General features: G+C 39.2%; 2 protein-coding genes and 1 long non-coding RNA gene across 3 annotated transcripts; all 3 read left to right on the top strand.

Annotated features, from left to right (window-relative positions):
- The first annotated feature begins 1580 nt into the window (after positions 1-1580).
- LOC130375409 (mucin-2-like) lies at positions 1581-6148 on the top strand. The gene is made up of 8 exons (XM_056582321.1): positions 1581-1764; positions 3354-3900; positions 4027-4091; positions 4249-4418; positions 4641-4810; positions 5169-5233; positions 5561-5730; positions 5884-6148. The coding sequence occupies exons 2-8, from the start codon at positions 3568-3570 to the stop codon at positions 6060-6062; spliced, it is 1152 nt and encodes a 383-aa protein (XP_056438296.1). The 5' UTR covers positions 1581-1764; positions 3354-3567; the 3' UTR covers positions 6063-6148.
- A 3130-nt stretch (positions 6149-9278) lies between these two features.
- On the top strand, positions 9279-17680 carry LOC130376233 (mucin-5AC-like). The gene is made up of 15 exons (XM_056583454.1): positions 9279-9404; positions 9661-9725; positions 10051-10220; positions 11455-11624; positions 11984-12048; positions 12375-12544; positions 12698-12793; positions 13624-13752; positions 13885-13965; positions 14345-14482; positions 15888-16021; positions 16380-16444; positions 16761-16930; positions 17059-17150; positions 17612-17680. Exons 1-15 carry the CDS (start codon positions 9279-9281, stop codon positions 17678-17680), a joined length of 1740 nt encoding a protein of 579 aa, XP_056439429.1.
- Positions 17681-22309: 4629 nt separating this feature from the next.
- On the top strand, positions 22310-23046 carry LOC130375414 (uncharacterized). The gene is made up of 3 exons (XR_008893834.1): positions 22310-22500; positions 22654-22823; positions 23022-23046. It is a non-coding gene; the product is annotated as an uncharacterized LOC130375414 (long non-coding RNA).
- The last annotated feature ends 229 nt before the right edge of the window (positions 23047-23275 follow it).

The following is a 23275-nucleotide window of genomic DNA, read 5'->3' as shown; positions in this document are numbered from 1 at the left end:
TGTTTTGTTTCTGTAATTACCAATGCGCTATAATGGGGAACCAACACGCCCATATGACACATAAACTGCTTTACTAAATGGCATACATGTGGAGGGTGTAACCAGGGTGGAGTATTCAATGTTCCAGAACCGAAAGGTGTTGTAGGATATGGATTGTAGCATCTAGAGACCAGGGATCTTGCAAGATGACATTCCATTTCTTTCAGAAGTTCAGGCTGGCCTTTCCAAAATAAAAAATAAAATAGAGGCCCAATAAACACCACGTGCACGGAAGGTAGAGTAGAAAATGTTCTAATGTAGTAGCTAATATAATGTTCCAATCTAAGAATGTTGCAGAATTTCTTATTTTAACACATCACTCACCAATAATAGAGAACAGGCGCACTCATGGCATCTTCTTTTGCTAACTATATTTTATTGAGGATATTCGGCACAGTATGCAATTCCAGAAATTCTGCGAGACTGAGAATTCTATCCTCAGTGGAAGAACTTTCAATACCAAAGGCTAAGGAGAAATCAGCAGGAGTGTTCTCCAATCGAGGACCCTAAATATGGGACAATCTGCCACATGTAATCAGCGAAGCTCACTGCCAAGTTATTTCAAGCAAAGCTGAAAACCTACCTCACTCATTCATTTGGCACCTATGTGCCCTCAGTTGCGGAAATTGTTACTGTTGATAAGCAGTTAGCGGTTACCCGTCTTATTCAGAACTAAATCGGTTTTAGCGTGTTGCGGTGACTGCGACTAGATGCCTGGACTCCCCTGACGGTCAACCGGCCAGCACCCCATCACCAAAGACACCATACTTCACCTCATACCGAGTGAGGTCCCCCCCTTCCCCGTAAAGCGTCTTTGAGTGTCTAGAAAAGCGCTATATAAATTCAATCCATTATTACTTATGGCCTTAATTAAATTACTTTAAATGTTTGCTTGGATTAAGTTTTCTTCCATGCTAATGAAAGGAGTTCCTCGGGTCCAAGGGCTGGTGGAGTGTCCTATAAGGCCTGTTAATGCTTGCCATAATGCTTGTATATATACAAAGTATGGTTGTAGTCAATAGTTATCAGTTTGCTCTTGCTAGTCTGATTCGTTTTATGATTTGAATGTAGGCCTATGTGTTACAGTCAATGTAGAAAAGCGAGGAATCAGGCAAACAAACTTGTAGAACTGCCAGAGTTTGAATTAGAAATGATAAACATGACTTTTAAAATGATCAGAGAGCTCATAACTAAAAAGATAAATACTGCCTCTTTTATCATGATTTTATCCTTCTCCCTCAATATAGAAATTAAGAAATTCCAAAAGAAATGACACTTCAATTTGTTTTCAAATGTTGTATGGTAGGCTAATTAAAATGTCTAGCATAAATCATAACATGTGGATATTTATGTGCATGGTTATTATGTATAATGTATAAATACACAGAATTCGCTTGCAGTTTTCTTTTCATTGGCTGTCCAAACAATTACATAATGGCATCATTGTTGGTATTCATGAGGATGGTGTTCCAGTCAGGTTGGGCCACAAAAGTTGCCTGAGGAATGTTTGGTGACACACCTGTCATATATAAGGCTGGGACGATAATGAAGGGATTAAATCTGTCTAAAGCCGCGGCAGGACCGATACATCCACATAAAGGTTAACAATAAGACAAGACAATGTTTTTCTCCGAGGGCATATACGTTTGTTAGAATACAGATTACAATTCATTAGAAGACAGATCAATAAATAAAAAGAAATCAAAAGACGGATTTTTGTTTTGGGTAAGTACCTTAGTAGTTATTTTTGCCTAGATGTTTAGTGCTTCATTGACAAACGCTAAATGTGCTCTGTTATATGAAAATGGCATTCAATTAAATTGATATAGCTTGAAAATAAGTAGATATAGTGTTTCACTGTTAGAAAATTACAAATATAACCCTCTAAACATAATTGCTTGGCAAGTTTCATTGGTTTCATAGCTTTGAAATACCTTTGATACTCTTGAACATACTGGTAGTTACCACAGCTTTACAATAACCAGAGTTAATATTAAAATATTTTACGTTTTATTTACGGTAACGTTCCGTTACATTTGGTATATCAAAGGTGTCATATGCCTTTTTTGGGGGGGAACAGTGTGATAAAAAGTAATCCAGTAGATACCTAATTTATTAATATGATATTCTAATATTGATCAGGCCAATTACAACGTGCTATTTTGACAAGTGGCTAATGCCAGCCACAAAGCTATTCCAGCAATTCCAACACATAATGGTTAAAAAAAAAAGAGCCATCTGTGATAAAATGTGGTGCCCATACCTTTGAATTGATAAAATCATATTTCATTGTAGAGCTGCACCCAACACATTGATTCTCTCTCACCAACAAACGGACTACCGACAGTCTTAGCACCTCCTCTACATGCACACTTGTTGGATGAGGGATGCCAGAAACACCAAAAACCTCTAGATGCTTGATTCTCAACGAGTACTTCTGCCATAGTTTCCACCAATGTAAACATTTGGCAAGTCAGTCAGTTAAACCTGCAGTATACACTCTATGTATATAAAGTATATTCTTCTACACTTCTAAATAGCGATTTGAATCTATTTCGAACGTTTGGTAACTTTGGTAATTTTTCTGTATACTTGTTTTGACCACGAATAACAGTGCTGGGCTACCCCTTGATTGAATTCCTCACATAACATTAGGCCTTATTTACGGTTGTTTGTATGGAGGTGTTTCATTAGAATGAAACGACATGATGTGATTCATAATAGCTGAAATCAACTGTAGATAAGGCCAATCGTGGCGGTCAATCATAAGGTCAATCATGGCGTAGCCCAGCACTTGGCTGGGCTACGCCATGATTCATTCCGCACATAAAATTAGACCTTAACTACAGTTGTTTTCAGTTACGATGAGTCACTTCATGTCGTTTCATTCTAACAAAATGGCTGAGAAATTAGAAGAATCATCTACCCAAACATCTGTAGATGATTCTTCTAAATTCTCGGCAATTCCATTAGAATGAAACCGATTGAAGTGACTCATCGTAACTGTTAAACAACTTTGTTACATTACGTCGTCCTGCACCTGATATATGCCCTATATGAGTCATATCAGATAGATTTTGATGGTAATGATGGTAAAGACAACAACTCCCATCTCCCGTTCTTCACGGCGTCATCAAAATAGATATTTTGTAATTGTTTTGAGTGAGTGACCGCTAGCAACAGAAATTGGAGATTATTCATTTGACAATATTTGCAGAATTCTTCCTTTCAGAACTTGCTTTTTAAATGTAAAATATACGATCAACTGATAACCTATTATAACTAGTTTCCATAAATCACATTATGCTTTATAGATGGCTCAACACAGGATGGCTGTGGAGCAATCCACCGCAGCCCTGCTAATTGTAATGGGTAAGGCAACAAATTAAATTAAATTTCCTAACTTCCCTATGTATCTGCATGCTTAATTAATTAATATTGGTATTTAATTTTAATGCAGATTAAATTTGAGATTATACATTCTCAGAAAATTGAAAAATTATACACATTCGCAGTTTTTTTTAAACAATGGTAATTAATAGTTATACAAAATTGTTTAATATTCATAGAACTATATATGTATTGGTTTATAAACATGAAGTACCAAGAAATAATCAAATTGTATTAAAAACAGGTGTCATTGTGGGTACCCTCGCTGACATGCCACATACGTATTCAACTGGATCTCCCACAACGTTTGGAGCATTGAACACCAATTCAAACACTACAAACAGTCCATCAACTCCAACCTCAGCGCCAACTTTCAAGTTGAAGGCTACAATATCAAAGCCTTTCACTGCAGAGTTAACAAACCAAACAACTAAAGAATTTCAAGAACTGGCATCGGCTGTTATCATGGTGGTAAGTTGTCACTGACTTTGCTTCTACTTCATGTCATTTTTTGACTACCTTACTATACATTTCATATTAATTGATTCATTCAGCGTACTAACTAACTTTTCTAACTTCTGTATGGTCTGCCCATAGTGTAATGAGTTCTTTCGGAAGACATATGGGCTGGTTTTCAACACCACGAATGTCCTGGGATTCAGGTAAATATTCCTCCTTAAATAACGTCATTGTTGATAGTGGGAATTTAATCTCCTTGGGATATATGTACTATATATATGTAGTTTGGGCTTCATCACAAAACCTTTTAAGATAAATTCAAGTTGAATTGTACAATCATGCGGGCAATCTGTGTTTTAGTTCGTCCACGACTGGTACGACTACAATAGAGGGGGAGCTTGTATTTAATGATACAGCCTCACCTGAAGAGATCCCATCAGCAAGTGAAGTTTTGAACACCATGAGATTGGCTGCAGCAGCAACCTGTTCGAGCGGAATCTCAATTGATACGGATTCTATAGCTGTAACAGGTATGCTTGTGCATTCCATTTTCAATCAATTTAACAAAAGTAACACCTATTTGAGCATGAATCTGTTGTTGTCACAGGTATGGTCACATTTTCCATATTTCATCCAATGATAAAAGTAGCAGCACTTTTCCCGTAACAAATAACTTGTTGCTCAAGTATGTGGCTTTTCCCTGATTCTTGCGCTTATGCATACATAGTTACAAGTGACATGTTCCTTCTCAGAAATGCCAACCTCAACGACAGCACCAACAACAACTACGGCAACTCCAGATTCCTCAGTTCCTACTGTGTCTTTCACGGTAGAGGCTACACTATCAAAGCCTTTCACTGCAGAGTTAACAAACCAAACGACTGCAGAGTTTCAAGAACTGCAAACAACTGTTGTGACATCTGTAAGTTGATATCATTTCAAACTTGAAGTCTTTCACGTTGCCCTCTTTTGCCTCTCGTCCTTCGATACCCTTGCGATGCATTCCATATTACTTGATTCGTTCAGCGTGTTTGCCATATTTGTCGTCGTGGTTTGCTTTCATCTGGTGAAACCTTTAACATGTCTGGCCTCATGAGCGGTAATGCACACAGTACTACACAAGATCATTCCAAAAACCCTTACAGGGTTTATTTGGATTTCATACAGTGGTGAATTGAAACTTTTTTTTCCGAACCTTTAACTTCAGAGGGATTTGCATTGATTCCATTCATTTTTAAGGGGTTGTCCATCTTTTAAAATTGTGTATGCTGTTCCTATAGTGCGATGCGATCTTCCGGGAGGCCTATGGGTCGGTTTTCATCACCACCCTTGTCCTTGGATTCAGGTAAATGGTCCTTCTTAAATAACCACATTTTCCATATGAATATAGGTCCTGTTGACAAATTTCAATCATTGTTCTTAATTTCTGAAAGGTAGCAATTGTACCGATGTAGTTTAGGGTTAATCGCAATGCACAATGATAAAGGCTAATTGAAACGATCTAAACAATAATATTCAGATCCAGGCACCATAGGGTCAAAGAATAAGTTCTGTTGTATGCATTATAAGCTAAACATGATGGTATATGTTCCCGAACTGTAAGCTAGAGCATCAAGCTTTCAAGTTGTATTCAAGTTGAATGGTCTCATAATGATGGCAATCTGTTTTTCAGCCCGTCCATCGATGGAAACACTACAATAGAGGTGGAGCTTGTTTTCAATAACACAGCATCACCTGAAGTGACCGTTTCAACTGCCGATGTACTGGAGACCATGACGACGGCAGCAACCAACACCTCCGCTGGCGGATTCTCCTTTGATCCTGAATCAATTGTTGTCACAGGTATGGTCACATTTTCCATATTTCATCCAATGATAAAAGTAACAGCACTTTTCTCGTAACAAATAACTTGTTGCTCAAGTATGTGGCTTTTCCCTGATTCTTGCGCTTATGCATTCACAAATACATAGTAACAAGTGACATGTTCCTTCTCAGAAACGCCAACCTCAACGACAGCACCAACAACAACTACGGCAACTCCAGATTCCTCAGTTCCTACTGTGTCCTTCACGGTAGAGGCTACAATATCAAAGCCTTTCACTGCAGAGTTAGCAAACCAAACGACTGCAGAGTTTCAAGAACTGCAAACAACTGTTGTGACATCTGTAAGTTGATATCATTTCAAACTTGAAGTCTTTAACGTTGCCCTCTTTTGCCTCTCGTCCTTCGATACCCTTTCGATGCATTCCATATTACTTGAGACGTCATTTTTCCGAACCTTTAACTTCAGAGGGATTTGCATTGATTCCATTCATTTTTAAGGGGTTGTCCATCTTTTAAAATTGTGTATGCTGTTCCCATAGTGCGATGCGATCTTCCTGGAGGCCTATGGGTCGATTTTCATCACCACTCTTGTCCTTGGATTCAGGTAAATGGTCCTTCTTAAATAACCAAATTTTCCATATGAATATAGGTCCTGTTGACAAATTTCAATAATTGTTCTAATTTCTGAAAAGTAGCAATTGTACCGATGTAGTTTAGGGTCAATCACAACGCACAATGATAAAGGCTAATTGAAACGATCCAAACAAATAATATTCAGATCCAGGCACCATAGGGTCAAAGAATAAGTTCTGATGTATGCATTATAAGCTAAACATAATGGTATATGTTCCCGAACTGTAAGCTAGAGCATCAAGCTTTCAAGTTGTATTCAAGTTGAATGGTCTCATAATGATGGCAATCTGTTTTTCAGCCCGTCCATCGATGGAAACACTACAATAGAGGTGGAGCTTGTTTTCAATAACACAGCATCACCTGAAGTGACCGTTTCAACTGCCGATGTACTGGAGACCATGACGACGGCAGCAACCAACACCTCCGCTGGCGGATTCTCCTTTGATCCTGAATCAATTGTTGTCACAGGTATGGTCACATTTTCCATATTTCATCCAATGATAAAAGTAACAGCACTTTTCTCGTAACAAATAACTTGTTGCTCAAGTATGTGGCTTTTCCCTGATTCTTGCGCTTATGCATTCACAAATACATAGTAACAAGTGACATGTTCCTTCTCAGAAACGCCAACCTCAACGACAGCACCAACAACAACTACGGCAACTCCAGATTCCTCAGTTCCTACTGTGTCCTTCACGGTAGAGGCTACAATATCAAAGCCTTTCACTGCAGAGTTAGCAAACCAAACGACTGCAGAGTTTCAAGAACTGCAAACAACTGTTGTGACATCTGTAAGTTGATATCATTTCAAACTTGAAGTCTTTAACGTTGCCCTCTTTTGCCTCTCGTCCTTCGATACCCTTTCGATGCATTCCATATTACTTGAGACGTCATTTTTCCGAACCTTTAACTTCAGAGGGATTTGCATTGATTCCATTCATTTTTAAGGGGTTGTCCATCTTTTAAAATTGTGTATGCTGTTCCCATAGTGCGATGCGATCTTCCTGGAGGCCTATGGGTCGATTTTCATCACCACTCTTGTCCTTGGATTCAGGTAAATGGTCCTTCTTAAATAACCAAATTTTCCATATGAATATAGGTCCTGTTGACAAATTTCAATAATTGTTCTAATTTCTGAAAAGTAGCAATTGTACCGATGTAGTTTAGGGTCAATCACAACGCACAATGATAAAGGCTAATTGAAACGATCCAAACAAATAATATTCAGATCCAGGCACCATAGGGTCAAAGAATAAGTTCTGATGTATGCATTATAAGCTAAACATAATGGTATATGTTCCCGAACTGTAAGCTAGAGCATCAAGCTTTCAAGTTGTATTCAAGTTGAATGGTCTCATGATGATGGCATCTGTTTTTCAGCCCGTCCATCGATGGAAACACTACAATAGAGGTGGAGCTTGTTTTCAATAACACAGCATCACCTGAAGTGACCATTTCAACTGCCGATGTACTGGAGACCATGACGACGGCAGCAACCAACACCTCTGCTGGCGGATTCTCCTTTGATCCTGAATCTATTGTTGTCACAGGTATGGTCACATTTTCCATATTTCATCCAATGATAAAAGTAACAGCACTTTTCTCGTAACAAATAACTTGTTGCTCAAGTATGTGGCTTTTCCCTGATTCTTGCGCTTATGCATGTACAAATACATAGTTACAAGTGACATGTTCCTTCTCAGAAACGCCAACCTCAACGACAGCACCAACAACAACTACGGCAACTCCAGATTCCTCAGTTCCTACTGTGTCTTTCACGGTAGAGGCTACAATATCAAAGCCTTTCACTGTAGAGTTAGCAAACCAAACGACTGCAGAGTTTCAAGAACTGCAAACAACTGTTGTGACATCTGTAAGTTGATATCATTTCAAACTTGAAGTCTTTTACGTTGCCCTCTTTTGCCTCTCGTCCTTCGATACACTTGCGATGCATTTCATATTACTTGATTCGTTCATACGTGTTTGCCATATTTGTCGTTGTGGTTTGCTTTCATCTGGTGAAACCTTTTACATGTCTGGCCTCATGAGCGGTAATGCACACAGTACTACACTAGATAATTCCAAAAACCTTGACAGGGTTTATTTGGATTTCATACAGTGGTGAATTGAGACCTCATTTTTCCGAACCTTTAACTTCAGAGGGATTTGCATTGATTCCATCCATTTTTAAGGGGTTGTCCATCTTTTAAAATTGTGTATGCTGTTCCCATAGTGCGATGCGATCTTCCTGGAGGCCTATGGGTCGATTTTCATCACCACCCTTGTCCTTGGATTCAGGTAAATTATCCTTCTTAAATAACCACATTTTCCATATGAATATAGGTCCTTTTGACAAATTTCAATCATTGTTCTAATTTCTGAAAAGTAGCAATTTTACCGATGTAGTTTAGGGTCAATCACAACGCACAATGATAAAGGCTAATTGAAACGATCTAAACAATACTATTCAGATCCAGGCACCATAGGGTCAAAGAATAAGTTCTGTTGTATGCATTATAAGCTAAACATGATGGTATATGTTCCCGAACTGTAAGCTAGAGCATCAAGCTTTCAAGTTGTATTCAAGTTGAATGGTCTCATAATGATGGCAATCTGTTTTTCAGCCCGTCCATCGATGGAAACACTACAATAGAGGTGGAGCTTGTTTTCAATAACACAGCATCACCTGAAGTGACCGTTTCAACTGCCGATGTACTGGAGACCATGACGACGGCAGCAACCAACACCTCCGCTGGCGGAATCTCCTTTGATCCTGAATCTATTGTTGTCACAGGTATGGTCACACTTTCCATATTTCATCCAATGACAAAAGTAACAGCACTTTTCTCGTAACAAATAACTTGTTGCTCAAGTATGTGGCTTTTCCCTGATTCTTGCGCTTATGCATGTACAAATACATAGTAACAAGTGACATGTTCCTTCTCAGAAACGCCAACCCCAACGACAGCACCAACAACAACTACGGCAACTCCAGAACCCTCAGTTCCTACTGTGTCTTTCACGGTAGAGGCTACAATATCAAAGCCTTTCACTGCAGAGTTAGCAAACCAAACGACTGCAGAGTTTCAAGAACTGCAAACAACTGTTGTGACATCTGTAAGTTGATATCATTTCAAACTTGAAGTCTTTCACGTTGCCCTCTTTTGCCTCTCGTCCTTCGATACCCTTGCGATGCATTCCATATTAATTGAGACGTCATTTTTCAGAACCTTTAACTTCAGAGGGATTTGCATTGATTCCATACATTTTTAAGGGGTTGTCCTTCTTTTAAAATTGTGTATGCTGTTCCCATAGTGCGATGCGATCTTCCTGGAGGCCTATGGGTCGATTTTCATCACCACTCTTGTCCTTGGATTCAGGTAAATGATCCTTCTTAAATAACCAAATTTTCCATATGAATATAGGTCCTGTTGACAAATTTCAATCATTGTTCTGATTTCTGAAAAGTAGCAATTGTACCGATGTAGTTTAGGGTCAATCACAACGCACAATGATAAAGGCTAATTGAAACGATCTAAACAATACTATTCAGATCCAGGCACCATAGGGTCAAAGAATAAGTTCTGTTGTATGCATTATAAGCTAAACATAATGGTATATGTTCCCAAACTGTAAGCTAGAGCATCAAGCTTTCAAGTTGTATTCAAGTTGAATGGTCTCATGATGATGGCATCTGTTTTTCAGCCCGTCCATCGATGGAAACACTACAATAGAGGTGGAGCTTGTTTTCAATAACACAGCATCACCTGAAGTGACCATTTCAACTGCTGATGTACTGGAGACCATGACGACGGCAGCAACCAACACCTCTGCTGGCGGATTCTCCTTTGATCCTGAATCTATTGTTGTCACAGGTATGGTCACATTTTCCATATTTGATCCAATGATAAAAGTAACAGCACTTTGCTCATAACAAATAACTTGTCGCTCAAGTATGTCGCTTTTCCCTGATTCTTGCGCTTATGCATGTACAAATACATAGTTACAAGTGACATGTTCCTTCTCAGAAACGCCAACTTCAACGACAGCAGCAACAACAACTACGGCAACTCCAGATTCCTCAGTTCCTACTGTGTCTTTCACGGTAGAGGCTACAATATCAAAGCCTTTCACTGCAGAGTTAACAGACCAAACGACTGCAGAGTTTCAAGAACTGCAAACAACTGTTGTGACATCTGTAAGTTGATATCATTTCAAACTTGAAGTCTTTCACGTTGCCCTCTTTTGCCTCTCGTCCTTCGATACCCTTGCGATGCATTCCATATTAATTGAGACGTCATTTTTCAGAACCTTTAACTTCAGAGGGATTTGCATTGATTCCATACATTTTTAAGGGGTTGTCCTTCTTTTAAAATTGTGTATGCTGTTCCCATAGTGCGATGCGATCTTCCTGGAGGCCTATGGGTCGATTTTCATCACCACTCTTGTCCTTGGATTCAGGTAAATGATCCTTCTTAAATAACCAAATTTTCCATATGAATATAGGTCCTGTTGACAAATTTCAATCATTGTTCTGATTTCTGAAAAGTAGCAATTGTACCGATGTAGTTTAGGGTTAATCACAACGCACAATGATAAAGGCTAATTGAAACGATCTAAACAATACTATTCAGATCCAGGCACCATAGGGTCAAAGAATAAGTTTTGCTGTATGCATTATAAGCTAAACATGATGGTATATGTTCCCGAACTGTAAGCTAGAGCATTAGCTTTCAAGTTGTATTCAAGTTGAATGGTCTCATAATGATGGCAATCTGTTTTTCAGCCCGTCCATCGATGGAAACACTACAATAGAGGTGGAGCTTGTTTTCAATAACACAGCATCACCTGAAGTGACCATTTCAACTGCTGATGTACTGGAGACCATGACGACGGCAGCAACCAACACCTCCGCTGGCGGATTCTCCTTTGATCCTGAATCTATTGTTGTCACAGGTATGGTCACACTTTCCATATTTGATCCAATGATAAAAGTAACAGCACTTTGCTCATAACAAATAACTTGTCGCTCAAGTATGTCGCTTTTCCCTGATTCTTGCGCTTATGCATGTACAAATACATAGTTACAAGTGACATGTTCCTTCTCAGAAACGCCAACCTCAACGACAGCACCAACAACAACTACTGCAACTCCAGAACCCTCAGTTCCTACTGTGTCTTTCACGGTAGAGGCTACAATATCAAAGCCTTTCACTGCAGAGTTAACAGACCAAACGACTGCAGAGTTTCAAGAACTGCAAACAACTGTTGTGACATCTGTAAGTTGATATCATTTCAAACTTGAAGTCTTTTACGTTGCCCTCTTTTGCCTCTCGTCCTTCGATAACCTTGCGATGCATTTCATATTACTTGATTCGTTCAGCGTGTTTGCCATATTTGTCGTTGTGGTTTGCTTTCATCTGGTGAAACCTTTTACATGTCTGGCCTCATGAGCGGTAATGCACACAGTACTACACTAGATAATTCCAAAAACCTTGACAGGGTTTATTTGGATTTCATACAGTGGTGAATTGAGGCCTCATTTTTCCGAACCTTTAACTTCAGAGGGATTTGCATTGATTCCATTCATTTTTAAGGGGTTGTCCATCTTTTAAAATTGTGTATGCTGTTCCCATAGTGCGATGCGATCTTCCTGGAGGCCTATGGGTCGATTTTCATCACCACTCTTGTCCTTGGATTCAGGTAAATGATCCTTCTTAAATAATCAAATTTTCCATATGAATATAGGTCCTTTTGACAAATTTCAATCATTGTTCTAATTTCTGAAAAGTAGCAATTGTACCGATGTAGTTTAGGGTTAATCACAACGCACAATGATAAAGGCTGATTGAAACGATCTAAACAATAATATTCAGATCCAGGCACCATAGGGTCAAAGAATAAGTTCTGTTGTATGCATTATAAGCTAAACATGATGGTATATGTTCCCGAACTGTAAGCTAGAGCATCAAGCTTTCAAGTTGTATTCAAGTTGAATGGTCTCATAATCATGGCAATCTGTTTTTCAGCCCGTCCATCGATGGAAACACTACAATAGAGGTGGAGCTTGTTTTCAATAACACAGCATCACCTGAAGTGACCGTTTCAACTGCCGATGTACTGGAGACCATGACGACGGCAGCAACCAACACCTCCGCTGGCGGAATCTCCTTTGATCCTGAATCTATTGTTGTCACAGGTATGGTCACACTTTCCATATTTCATCCAATGATAAAAGTAACAGCACTTTTCTCGTAACAAATAACTTGTTGCTCAAGTATGTGGCTTTTCCCTGATTCTTGCGCTTATGCATGTACAAATACATAGTAACAAGTGGCATGTTCCTTCTCAGAAACGCCAACCTCAACGACTACAACTTCCAGCCCAACAAGTGCTTCTACAAATGGCTCGCTGAACACAACAGCTGCACCTTCATCGAATACATTTAGTTAGTAGTTTTTTTATTACATAACTTCATCGTAACCAGAAACTGTATGCTTGATGGAGATATATGCGCAAGCAGACACTTACCAACGCTCATGCACGTGTACACACACACAAACACACACTTATTCCTGGACGAAGAGTGGCCATACTAGTAATGATTTACTCTCCTTGTGCTGCAAGCCCACATCTGAGTCGAAGAGAAATTATGAAGCTGATCCTGTGTTGTTTTAGCTGGCATGCTTTCTGAAACGAATGCGAAAGCATTTTAAACATACAAAGTTTGACTGTTTTTCAAAAGTTTTGTATTGTACTGTTGTGTTTGTTGACAACACATTATCTCCCCTAATCCTGATAAGTTATCCAATTGTTTTACATGAAACCATGTTGGCTCCCATTTGCGTGACCCCATTTGTATAGACTTATCACTTAGCTCTTACAGTACTTTGAGTCTACTTCTTTCCCTTCACATCCTTTATTTATGGTGCCACGGTGCCAAATAATATATATATAAACATATCTAGAATATTATAGTTAAATATTATATTTATTATGCTATGTCTTGCTGGTAAAATCGGTGTAAAGTTGATAGTCAGTAGCGTATGTTTGCAACATTCTACCAAGTACAGTGACCCATTGATATCAATGTATCGCTTTGCTGTTTGTATTCAACACATCGAATACACAAGGCATAAATGAAGCACTGGAATCAATGGTTCAGGTGTCAAGGTCTATTCATTTAGGTGCCTATATGTTGATTTCAAACAATAGGAATCCCAGCAGGGCTTAAATAATTTCAATTGATTGTGGAGCAATTGTGTCCTCTGCTGGAAGGTTGCGCCAGCGATCCCCCATTGTGCTGCTTGGGGCAGGATAACAGCTGCAATAGGGTCTGCTTCTGTGACGTGGCTTGTCTTCGGATTGGCGACTGCTGCAGTGACTTCAACGCCACTTGCATTACAGGTAAAACATCGTTTTTATTGTACAAGACAGACATTTCTGTTACATTTACAGAGGGGAAGACAGAAGGGTGACGGCTGTGCCATTTCTGAAAATTACACTCAATTAACAGCATTGAGTGTTTTTCCTTTTCAGGATTCCCAACAAGTCAACCCTCTAATTTCACCAACACAACCTCAACCAACGAAACAACTTTCCCTATTCTTTCCTTTTCAGGTATTATATACAATTGTTTTTAATTTCAAACCTTTAATTTAAAAATATATATTTAGTTATATAGCAAGTTATATTTTAACTTGCAAGTCTATAATAATTATATAATAAATAATTCATATTTGGAATAGAGGGGAAAGTAAATACAATAATCATTGGCCGTGAATAACAAAAATAGAGTTACATTTCTTTTTTGCATTGTTAATTAGGTACTTCTAATTAGTTAATTAGGTTTATTATCATTATGCCGCTATTCCATAGATCTGTGAAATTGTAAGATGTATACTTTCTGTCGAATATTAGCAAGAAGGGCAGTAATTATTCCCAATGGATATAAAGCTTTGTACTGATTTCCTTGTTACTTTGCGTTTGTGGTCTTCAGGGAACTGTTCTGCAAACTCTTCCATGTGTTGCTCAGGCGAAAATCCATCTTGTTTCAATGGTTGCTTCTGTGACGAATCATGTGCTTCACGACCGATCCCTGACTGCTGCCCAGACTACAGCGACACCTGCATGATAGGTAAGCTGCCATTAGTTAACAAAAAATATTTTTGTAATATATATTGAATTAATATAGCTAACATCAAACCTCAAATCAATGGGTATATTTCATCAAAAGAATCACATTCTATTGGAACATGAAATTAATGGCAAATGCTCCGTTGTGGCTGATTGCATGTCATGGAGCTCAAGATGTTAATAGCGTGAAGGGAAGTTGTAACTATATATGTAGGGCCTATCTATATCTATATATAAAATGAAACGGCACAAAACAACTCTCTCTACGGTCTCTCCAGAAACCGTCCCCACAAATCCACCAGGTAGGCCTACCACAACTATCTCAAAGGGAAAGATCATCCATGTTCAAGCATATTTTCACGCTTTAGATGTAGGGATCCGCAAAATTGAATGACAATTGAAAAACAATTTGGACATTTTGTACACTGAAAAAAGCGTATCCGCAATTATAAATTCATCATATTCGGTGCATTGTAGGATCCTCAAGGAATTTGTAATGGAAATAATTTGCTATCATAACCAGGACTACATTCACTACAAGTGCACGACCAACACAGAAACAAACATGGAGGGGCGTAAAACAGAACGGATGTCCAGCAACAGTCTGAGGCAGACCAGAGTCAAAAGATGCTATCTTTTGAAAGAAAGAAAGAGTCTTTAGTGTGCAGATATGTGAAGCTCGTTCTGGACAGCCGTTGATTTAGATTATCATGTCCGAGAAAGAGTAGGGCTTCTCATTATAACGCCACGGTGTATGTGAGTGTGTGGGGCTCTATCTGTGCAGCGGTTTATTCTGATGTCCGTGTCCAAATGAGGGTTTAACTCACAATCGCATGGTGTGTGGCGCAATTTATATACAACATCGGTCATTATATCACTCATACACAACGACAATACTAAAATAGTTCCACAAAGTTGCCATGGGTCGTAACACGCCCCCTCCTTCCTAGAACGCTCAGCTCAAAAAAACATTTTTTTTAATTTATATTTTATCGTATAACTTACGTGTGCGAATTCAAGCTGAAACAGTGGGTTCAGATACACGTTAACAGACCTGTGGACGTCTTGGCTATGCGCGGGAATTACACTTGATTTTGTGGCCTTGAGCGTCTGAGTTTCTCAAACACCCGGGCTGCTTGTATCTCTAGAATTGATACGCGAATGAATGGCTCCTTGTATGAGCCGGACGCCTCTCTAGGCTCCTCACATGAGAGGGACGCCTCTCTAGTCACCAAGGACATAAGTGGCCTGTTAGTATGAATGTGTGAATGCATGTCACACCTATAATAAAAGTAACAGGACTTTGCTCATAACTAATAACATTTTGCTCAAGTATGTCGCTTTTCCCTGATTCTTGTGCTATGCATGTACAAATACATAGTTACAATTTACATGTTCCTTCTCAGAAACGCCAACTCCAACGACAGCACCTACTGTGTCTTTCACGGTAGAGGCTACACTATCAAAGCCTTTCACTGCAGAGTTAACAAACCAAACGACTGCAGAGTTTCAAGAACTGCAAACAACTGTTGTGACATCTGTAAGTTGATATCATTTCAAACTTGAAGTCTTTCACGTTGCCCTCTTTTGCCTCTCGTCCTTCGATACACTTGCGATGCATTCCATATTACTTGATTCGTTCAGCGTGTTTGCCATATTTGTCGTTGTGGTTTGCTTTCATCTGGTGAAACCTTTTACATGTCTGGCCTCATGAGCGGTAATGCACACAGCACTACACTAGATAATTCCAAAAACCTTTACAGGGTTTATTTGGATTTCATACAGTCGTGAATTGAGACGTCATTTTACGAACCTTTAACTTCAGAGGGATTTGCATTGATTGCATTCATTTTTAAGGGGTTGTCCATCTTTTAAAATTGTGTATGCTTTTCCCATAGTGCGATGCGATCTTCCAGGAGGCCTATGGGTCGGTTTTCATCACCACTCTTGTCCTTGGATTCAGGTAAATGATACTTCTTAAATAACCAAATTTTCCATATGAATATAGGTCCTGTTGACAAATTTCAATCATTGTTCTTAATTTCTGAAAAGTAGCAATTGTACCGATGTAGTTTAGGGTTATTCACAACGCACAATGATAAAGGCTGATTGAAACGATCTAAACGATAATATTAAGATCCAGGCACCATAGGGTCAAAGAATAAGTTCTGTTGTATGCATTATAAGCTAAACATGATGGTATATGTTCCCCAACTGTAAGCTAGAGCATCAAGCTTTCAAGTTGAATGGTCTCATAATGATGGCAATCTGTTTTTCAGCCCGTCCATCGATGGAAACACTACAATAGAGGTGGAGCTTGTTTTCAATAACACAGCATCACCTGAAGTGACCGTTTCAACTGCCGATGTACTGGAGACCATGACGACGGCAGCAACCAACACCTCCGCTGGCGGATTCTCCTTTGATCCTGAATCTATTGTTGTCACAGGTATGGTCACATTTTCCATATTTCATCCAATGATAAAAGTAACAGCACTTTTCTCGTAACAAATAACTTGTTGCTCAAGTATGTGGCTTTTCCCTGATTCTTGCGCTTATGCATGTACAAATACATAGTTACAAGTGACATGTTCCTTCTCAGAAACGCCAACCTCAACGACAGCACCAACAACAACTACGGCAACTCCAGAACCCTCAGTTCCTACTGTGTCTTTCACGGTAGAGGCTACACTATCAAAGCCTTTCACTGCAGAGTTAACAAACCAAACGACTGCAGAGTTTCAAGAACTGCAAACAACTGTTGTGACATCTGTAAGTTGATATCATTTCAAACTTGAAGTCTTTCACGTTGCCCTCTTTTGCCTCTCGTCCTTCGATAACCTTGCGATGCATTCCATATCACTTGATTCGTTCAGCGTGTTTGCCATATTTGTCGTTGTGGTTTGCTTTCATCTGGTGAAACCTTTTACATGTCTGGCCTCATGAGCGGTAATGCACACAGCACTACACTAGATAATTCCAAAAACCTTTACAGGGTTTATTTGGATTTCATACAGTCGTGAATTGAGACGTCATTTTACGAACCTTTAACTTCAGAGAGATTTGCATTGATTGCATTCATTTTTAAGGGGTTGTCCATCTTTTAAAATTGTGTATGCTGTTCCCATAGTGCGATGCGATCTTCCTGGAGGCCTATGGGTCGATTTTCATCACCACCCTTGTCCTTGGATTCAGGTAAATGATCCTTCTTAAATAACCAAATTTTCCATATGAATATAGGTCCTTTTGACAAATTTCAATCATTGTTCTAATTTCTGAAAAGTAGCAATTTTACCGATGTAGTTTAGGGTCAATCACAACGCACAATGATAAAGGCTAATTGAAACGATCTAAACAATACTATTCAGATCCAGGCACCATAGGGTCAAAGAATAAGTTCTGTTGTATGCATTATAAGCTAAACATGATGGTATATGTTCCCGAACTGTAAGCTAGAGCATCAAGCTTTCAAGTTGTATTCAAGTTGAATGGTCTCATAATGATGGCAATCTGTTTTTCAGCCCGTCCATCGATGGAAACACTACAATAGAGGTGGAGCTTGTTTTCAATAACACAGCATCACCTGAAGTGACCGTTTCAACTGCCGATGTACTGGAGACCATGACGACGGCAGCAACCAACACCTCCGCTGGCGGAATCTCCTTTGATCCTGAATCTATTGTTGTCACAGGTATGGTCACATTTTCCATATTTCATCCAATGAGAAAAGTAACAGCACTTTTCTCGTAACAAATAACTTGTTGCTCAAGTATGTGGCTTTTCCCTGATTCTTGCGCTTATGCATGTACAAATATATAGTTACAAGTGACATGTTCCTTCTCAGAAACGCCAACCTCAACGACAGCACCAACAACAACTACGGCAACTCCAGATTCCTCAGTTCCTACTGTGTCTTTCACGGTAGAGGCTACAATATCAAAGCCTTTCACTGCAGAGTTAACAAACAAAACGACTGCAGAGTTTCAAGAACTGCAAACAACTGTTGTGACATCTGTAAGTTGATATCATTTCAAACTTGAAGTCTTTTACGTTGCCCTCTTTTGCCTCTCGTCCTTCGATACCCTTGCGATGCATTCCATATTACTTGAGACGTCATTTTTCTGAACCTTTAACTTCAGAGGGATTTGCATTGATTCCATTCATTTTTAAGGGGTTGTCCATCTTTTAAAATTTTGTATGCTGTTCCCATAGTGCGATGCGATCTTCCTGGAGGCCTATGGGTCGATTTTCATCACCACTCTTGTCCTTGGATTCAGGTAAATGATCCTTCTTAAATAACCACATTTTCCATATGAATATAGGTCCTGTTGACAAATTTCAATCATTGTTCTAATTTCTGAAAAGTAGCAATTGTACCGATGTAGTTTAGGGTTAATCACAACACACAATGATAAAGGCTAATTGAAACGATCTAAACAAATAATATTCAGATCCAGGCACCATAGGGCCAAAGAATAAGTTCTGTTGTATGCATTATAAGCTAAACATAATGGTATATGTTCCCGAACTGTAAGCTAGAGCATCAAGCTTTCAAGTTGTATTCAAGTTGAATGGTCTCATGATGATGGCATCTGTTTTTCAGCCCGTCCATCGATGGAAACTCTACAATAGAGGTGGAGCTTGTTTTCAATAACACAGCATCACCTGAAGTGACCATTTCAACTGCCGATGTACTGGAGACCATGACGACGGCAGCAACAGACACCTCTGCTGGCGGATTCTCCTTTGATCCTGAATCTATTGTTGTCACAGGTATGGTCACATTTTCCATATTTCATCCAATGATAAAAGTAACAGCACTTTTCTCGTAACAAATAACTTGTTGCTCAAGTATGTGGCTTTTCCCTGATTCTTGCGCTTATGCATGTACAAATACATAGTAACAAGTGACATGTTCCTTCTCAGAAACGCCAACCTCAACGACAGCACCAACAACAACTACAGTAACTCCAGAACCCTCAGTTCCTACTGTGTCTTTCACGGTAGAGGCTACAATATCAAAGCCTTTCACTGCAGAGTTAACAAACCAAACGACTGCAGAGTTTCAAGATCTGCAAACAACTGTTGTGACATCTGTAAGTTGATATCATTTCAAACTTGAAGTCTTTTACGTTGCCCTCTTTTGCCTCTCGTCCTTCGATACCCTTGCGATGCATTCCATATTACTTGAGACGTCATTTTTCCGAACCTTTAACTTCAGAGGGATTTGCATTGATTCCATCCATTTTTAAGGGGTTGTCCATCTTTTAAAATTGTGTATGCTATTCCCACAGTGCGATGCGATCTTCCTGGAGGCCTATGGGTCGATTTTCATCACCACTCTTGTCCTTGGATTCAGGTAAATGATCCTTCTAAAATAACCAAATTTTCCATATGAATATAGGTCCTGTTGACAAATTTCAATCATTGTTCTAATTTCTGAAAAGTAGCAATTGTACCGATGTAGTTTAGGGTTAATCACAACGCACAATGATAAAGGGTAATTGAAACGATCTAAACAATAATATTCAGATCCAGGCACCATAGGGTAAAATAATAAGTTCTGTTGTATGCATTATAAGCTAAACATGATGGTATATGTTCCCGAACTGTAAGCTAGAGCATCAAGCTTTCAAGTTGTATTCAAGTTGAATGGTCTCATAATGATGGCAATCTGTTTTTCAGCCCGTCCATCGATGGAAACACTACAATAGAGGTGGAGCTTGTTTTCAATAACACAGCATCACCTGAAGTGACCGTTTCAACTGCCGATGTACTGGAGACCATGACGACGGCAGCAACCAACACCTCCGCTGGCGGAATCTCCTTTGATCCTGAATCTATTGTTGTCACAGGTATGGTCACATTTTCCATATTTCATCCAATGAGAAAAGTAACAGCACTTTTCTCGTAACAAATAACTTGTTGCTCAAGTATGTGGCTTTTCCCTGATTCTTGCGCTTATGCATGTACAAATATATAGTTACAAGTGACATGTTCCTTCTCAGAAACGCCAACCTCAACGACAGCACCAACAACAACTACGGCAACTCCAGATTCCTCAGTTCCTACTGTGTCTTTCACGGTAGAGGCTACAATATCAAAGCCTTTCACTGCAGAGTTAACAAACCAAACGACTGCAGAGTTTCAAGAACTGCAAACAACTGTTGTGACATCTGTAAGTTGATATCATTTCAAACTTGAAGTCTTTTACGTTGCCCTCTTTTGCCTCTCGTCCTTCGATACCCTTGCGATGCATTCCATATTACTTGAGACGTCATTTTTCTGAACCTTTAACTTCAGAGGGATTTGCATTGATTCCATTCATTTTTAAGGGGTTGTCCATCTTTTAAAATTTTGTATGCTGTTCCCATAGTGCGATGCGATCTTCCTGGAGGCCTATGGGTCGATTTTCATCACCACTCTTGTCCTTGGATTCAGGTAAATGATCCTTCTTAAATAACCAAATTTTCCATATGAATATAGGTCCTTTTGAGAAATTTCAATCATTGTTCTAATTTCTGAAAAGTAGCAATTGTACCGATGTAGTTTAGGGTTATTCACAACGCACAATGATAAAGGCTAATTGAAACGATCTAAACAATAATATTCAGATCCAGGCACCATAGGGTCAAAGAATAAGTTCTGTTGCATGCATTATAAGCTAAACATGATGGTATATGTTCCCGAACTGTAAGCTAGAGCATCAAGCTTTCAAGTTGTATTCAAGTTGAATGGTCTCATAATGATGGCAATCTTTTTTTCAGCCCGTCCATCGATGGAAACACTACAATAGAGGTGGAGCTTGTTTTCAATAACACAGCATCACCTGAAGTGACCGTTTCAACTGCCGATGTACTGGAGACCATGACGACGGCAGCAACCAACACCTCCGCTGGCGGAATCTCCTTTGATCCTGAATCTATTGTTGTCACAGGTATGGTCACATTTTCCATATTTCATCCAATGATAAAAGTAACAGCACTTTTCTCGTAACAAATAACTTGTTGCTCAAGTATGTGGCTTTGCCCTGATTCTTGCGCTTATGCATGTACAAATACATAGCTACAAGTGACATGTTCCTTCTCAGAAACGCCAACCTCAACGACAGCACCAACAACAACTACGGCAACTCCAGATTCCTCAGTTCCTACTGTGTCTTTCACGGTAGAGGCTACAATATCAAAGCCTTTCACTGCAGAGTTAACAAACAAAACGACTGCAGAGTTTCAAGAACTGCAAACAACTGTTGTGACATCTGTAAGTTGATATCATTTCAAACTTCAATTATTTTACGTTGCCCTCTTTTGCCTCTCGTCCTTCGATACCCTTGCGATGCATTCCATATTACTTGAGACGTCATTTTTCTGAACCTTTAACTTCAGAGGGATTTGCATTGATTCCATTCATTTTTAAGGGGTTGTCCATCTTTTAAAATTGTGTATGCTGTTCCCATAGTGCGATGCGATCTTCCTGGAGGCCTATGGGTCGATTTTCATCACCACTCTTGTCCTTGGATTCAGGTAAATGATCCTTCTTAAATAACCAAATTTTCCATATGAATATAGGTCCTGTTGACAAATTTCGATCATTGTTCTAATTTCTGAAAAGTAGCAATTGTACCGATGTAGTTTAGGGTTAATCACAACGCACAATGATAAAGGCTAATTGAAACGATCTAAACAAATAATATTCAGATTCAGGCACCATAGGGTCAAAGAATAAGTTCTGTTGTATGCATTATAAGCTAAACATAATGGTATATGTTCCCAAACTGTAAGCTAGAGCATCAAGCTTTCAAGTTGTATTCAAGTTGAATGGTCTCATGATGATGGCATCTGTTTTTCAGCCCGTCCATCGATGGAAACACTACAATAGAGGTGGAGCTTGTTTTCAATAACACAGCATCACCTGAAGTGACCGTTTCAACTGCCGATGTACTGGAGACCATGACGACGGCAGCAACCAACACCTCCGCTGGCGGAATCTCCTTTGATCCTGAATCTATTGTTGTCACAGGTATGGTCACACTTTCCATATTTCATCCAATGACAAAAGTAACAGCACTTTTCTCGTAACAAATAACTTGTTGCTCAAGTATGTGGCTTTTCCCTGATTCTTGCGCTTATGCATGTACAAATACATAGTAACAAGTGACATGTTCCTTCTCAGAAACGCCAACCCCAACGACAGCACCAACAACAACTACGGCAACTCCAGAACCCTCAGTTCCTACTGTGTCTTTCACGGTAGAGGCTACAATATCAAAGCCTTTCACTCCAGAGTTAACAGACCAAACGACTGCAGAGTTTCAAGATCTGCAAACAACTGTTGTGACATCTGTAAGTTGATATCATTTCAAACTTGAAGTCTTTTACGTTGCCCTCTTTTGCCTCTCGTCCTTCGATACCCTTGCGATGCATTCCATATTACTTGAGACGTCATTTTTCCGAACCTTTAACTTCAGAGGGATTTGCATTGATTCCATCCATTTTTAAGGGGTTGTCCATCTTTTAAAATTGTGTATGCTGTTCCCATAGTGCGATGCGATCTTCCTGGAGGCCTATGGGTCGATTTTCATCACCACTCTTGTCCTTGGATTCAGGTAAATGATCCTTCTTAAATAACCAAATTTTCCATATGAATATAGGTCCTTTTGACAAATTTCAATCATTGTTCTAATTTCTGAAAAGTAGCAATTTTACCGATGTAGTTTAGGGTCAATCACAACGCACAATGATAAAGGCTAATTGAAACGATCTAAACAATACTATTCAGATCCAGGCACCATAGG

The sequence above is a fragment of the Gadus chalcogrammus genome, chromosome 22 (genome assembly GCF_026213295.1).
Source record: "Gadus chalcogrammus isolate NIFS_2021 chromosome 22, NIFS_Gcha_1.0, whole genome shotgun sequence".
Classification (NCBI taxonomy): Eukaryota; Metazoa; Chordata; class Actinopteri; order Gadiformes; family Gadidae; genus Gadus; species Gadus chalcogrammus.
The sequence above is the reverse complement of the archived record's forward strand: the minus strand, read 5'-3'. Positions and strand labels throughout refer to the sequence as shown.